At 36.0% G+C, this 3602-nt stretch overlaps 1 protein-coding gene across 4 annotated transcripts; it reads left to right on the forward strand.

The window, feature by feature from the left end:
- Window positions 1-287: 287 nt before the first annotated feature.
- On the forward strand, window positions 288-2616 carry LOC110030679 (transcription factor MYB86-like). 4 transcript variants are annotated; one of them, XM_020733522.1, is made up of 4 exons: window positions 288-561; window positions 638-767; window positions 861-1128; window positions 2332-2616. In XM_020733522.1, the coding sequence occupies exons 1-4, from the start codon at window positions 429-431 to the stop codon at window positions 2341-2343; spliced, it is 543 nt and encodes a 180-aa protein (XP_020589181.1). In that variant the 5' UTR covers window positions 288-428; the 3' UTR covers window positions 2344-2616. The 4 variants fall into 4 exon arrangements, with proteins under 4 accessions (XP_020589181.1, XP_020589179.1, XP_020589180.1 ...); XM_020733520.1 differs by lacking the exon at window positions 2332-2616 and adding an exon at window positions 1403-1596; XM_020733521.1 differs by lacking the exon at window positions 2332-2616 and adding an exon at window positions 1358-1436.
- The last annotated feature ends 986 nt before the right edge of the window (window positions 2617-3602 follow it).

Here is a 3602-nt window from a genome sequence, read left to right on the forward strand (position 1 = left end):
ATCATTTCAACTGATAAAGACGCTGGAGCTCATGGAAGATATTTTATTTATTGCTGCAACATTAATGCCTCACTTTCGCTTTCAAACCAGTGGTCTTTCTGTGGCTATAATGGACTTCTTTAAGGATATTCTTACTGTTATGAATCATCAATAATGAATGTTATTGATGATTCAACCGAGTTTTATCTTTTCAAATTTTATCCTTCATTTTCTTACTTGCAGCTGGATGAAGTATAAACCAAATGCGGGGAATTGCCCGGGAGGATTTGAAAAGAAAAAATGTAAAATTATGCTCAAATTACAGAATTGATTTTGGCCCTGCCTTCTCCTTTTTAGCTCCCCTTGCTTCCTTTTCAATATCCTATTCCTCCACATTCTCCTTCATCTCAAACAAAATTTGCTTAAAGGACCTCCATTGCTAGCTCGAAATGAGCAAGCAATCCTGCTTCCACAACCAGAAGCAGAGGAAGGGCTTGTGGTCTCCTGAGGAAGATGAGAAATTGCTAAAACACATAACTAAGTATGGACATACCAGCTGGAGCTCAGTCCCCAAGCTGGCAGGTAACAAGCATACCAATATATTAAATATTTGAGAACATCTTAAGCCATCTCTGACAGTAACAGGAACTCAATTCAGGTCTACAGAGATGTGGTAAAAGCTGCAGGCTGAGATGGATAAACTACTTGAGACCAGATCTCAAGAGAGGCACCTTCTCACAGGAGGAAGAAGATTTTATCATAGAGATACATGCAATGCTTGGCAATAGGTCCTCTCAGCTCCATAACTGATTGTTTATTGTTTCCTTTTCCTTTCGTTCATGAACCGAATTACAATCTGTGTCCATGTTTTCTCCGAACAGGTGGTCTCAGATTGCAGCACAGTTGCCAGGAAGAACAGACAATGAAATCAAGAACCAGTGGAACTCGTGCATTAAGAAAAAACTAAGGCAGAAAGGAATCGACCCAAATACTCACAAGGCCCTTTCCGAGATTGAGGGCACACAAGATAAGATTTCTTCAGGAACTAGAATCAATAACCAAACAGTTATAAAGGATTCGACGACAAATTCCGAAGGATACTGTTCTTCATCGAAGCTAAGTTGTAGCATTTCGACCACTACCCTTCCGGTGAGTTCAAATCCTTTTTTCTGGTTTAGCAACAGTAACATAGGATTTGGCATGAATCCAGAGCTGAGTTACAGCTCCATAACTTCAGCCCCACTTTCTACTTCAAGCTCTAATCTCTACAATTATAAGGAATTGAAGAACTTGCTTGATCTCCCATTTCGGGAGACTGGTAACACAAATAGCAGTAGCTGCAAATACAGTTCTTTTTTAAATGGTAGTTTGTGCTCAGGCCCAGAATTGACGACAGATAAAGGAAACAAATATCATCTACCAGGTGAAAATAGCGAGAGGAAGTGGTCTGAATGCCTTCATGGAAATCTCCAAGTTTCTTCGCTGCCCCGCTGCCAAATCCAGCCGTTACAAGCTGGGGAAGTCAAGGATGAAAGCCATTTTGGCATGGAAAGCTTGAATCTTTGCTTTCAAAATCAGCAACCTGGGCTGCTGCAGCTGCAGTCTTCGGATTTATATGGGAAGATTTTACAAAAAATTTAAACTGTGTTTGGTCATATTTAGTTATTTATTTTTATTTGATGAATCATTGAGAATGGAAGGAATTATGATGCCAAAGCTTGATCTTTTATCGACTGAACTTCAGTTTACAAAAGCCTGAAAATAAGCTAACAAGAACTGTAGCGATTGTCTTAATCGTCAATGGTTCTTGAAACTTGCAAATTTTTTTCTGCTGTAGAACTACGGTGGTAGTAAGGGAAAGCCTGCGGATTTGCAGCCTGTGATCGATTCAATATTTATGTGAAGGGAGGAAAGATTTAGGAATTAATGTTTGTCTTTTCTTATTTTTCTATATTTTTTATCAAAAGGCATTTCTTATGCATAATTCACTTTATTTTGATTTGTTTAACTTATTAAATAATGTTTGAGTTATTAGCGAATCTTTAATATAATAGTCAAGGCTTCTTTGAATATGAAAGAAGGTCATGACCTACGATTTAACATTTCAAAAGTACATGAAATGAAACCTAAAATTGTCATAAACCTATCTACTAACTCTCTCTTCTTCCTTCCACCCTACTTTGAATCACTCCTTTCGACACTTATTCTCGCTTCTTCTCTCATACTTTTTGCTACATTTTCATTGATAGCTTTGCAATTAAAATTTATTTTCTATTTTTTCTTCATTAATCATTTATGAGTCTTTATATCTTCTTGGTTTTCACGTTGTATATAAAAAATGTGTCAATGCAGATCTTACATTAATTCAACGGTTCAAAATAAGAATGTGTTATGGAGGAAGATCCTCTACAAGGAGATCATAGGACCCATCATGCCTATCAAACCAAGGTAACTATGTCAAAAATCGATGTGAGGATGGTTGACCGGTAACAACCAAGCAGCTCACCCAAAAGCTCACCAGGAAGATGTCTGAATTATTAACCAGGGGAAAGCCAACTCAAGACGGATACTTATCCCACAGAAAAGCTCACCAGAGAGAAGGACAAGTTCACCAACTCAATATGGAAGCTTATCCTGCAAGCGATCTGATACACCTAAAATATATAGTATTTATGTACATATGTTTATACCTATTTTTTAGATATTATGCTTTAATGGAAGGTATTTGTGTGTTTTTTTTCAGGTACAATCAAATGGATGAAAAATTGTGAAATGAGTGAAAAAGAATCAAATTTGGAATAAAAATGAAGAATGTGTGCAAAAGAACTGTAACACCTAAGCGCCCAAAACTGGCACTTACGCGTCAGTAAAACCGAGAAGGTCGTGTCTAAGCGCCAAGTACCTCGCGCTTAAGCGTCAGAAGTTGTTATTCAATGATTCAATGAGTTTGGATGAATTTTTTAGTTTTTGAAGCAACCCTTGATGAAAACTTGAGAAATAGTTAATGGACACGAAAATACACTCAATTAGCTTTTGAAAAGAGGCAACTCTTGAAAGATTCATTGAATTTGGACACATTTTAAAGAGACACCAAGACACCTTTTGAAAAATTATAAAAGAAGACTTGAATTGATGAACTCTCTCTCTCTCTCTCTCTTTCCTTCTTTTTGAGAGACTCTTCTACATATGTCACCGCCCCCTTTTCTTTTTATTTTGAGTTCTAGTTTTTATTGTAAGGGAATGACGAGATTCAAAAAAATTTCAAGAGTTTGGTGGAAATGATTTGAGATAAGTTTTTATCTTTGTGACTATATTTGGTCTTAATTTAGGCTTCTTATTTATTTGCATAATTTCTACTTTTAAACTTAAGTGTGGTTGTGTTTTCTCCATGAATTCTGAATAGTTTTATTTATGTTTTTCTTTAGAATGATAAGATATTAAGTATTAGATGAAAGTTGTGTGAAGTATTAATCTTTACTGTTAGAATAAGTTGTGATGATTTTAAACCTTATACTTGATTTAGCCATTTAAGATGTTAATATCTGTTGTGAGAACATGTAAGATCTGAGATGGTATTGTCTAAGTCAACTAATGATAAGAATCACACGAGATTGTATGGATGA

This window comes from Phalaenopsis equestris, unplaced genomic scaffold (genome assembly GCF_001263595.1).
Source record: "Phalaenopsis equestris unplaced genomic scaffold, ASM126359v1 Scaffold000751, whole genome shotgun sequence".
NCBI lineage: Eukaryota > Viridiplantae > Streptophyta > Magnoliopsida > Asparagales > Orchidaceae > Phalaenopsis > Phalaenopsis equestris.

Excerpts from the sequence above, each read along its gene's own strand:
- LOC110030679 (XM_020733519.1), top strand. The coding sequence starts at position 429 with ATGAGCAAGCAATCCTGCTTCCACAACCAGAAGCAGAGGAAGGGCTTG. Across the intron at positions 562-637 it reads CTCAGTCCCCAAGCTGGCAG|GTCTACAGAGATGTGGTAAA; the intron begins GTAACAAGCATA and ends AACTCAATTCAG. Across the intron at positions 768-860 it reads CATGCAATGCTTGGCAATAG|GTGGTCTCAGATTGCAGCAC; the intron begins GTCCTCTCAGCT and ends TTCTCCGAACAG.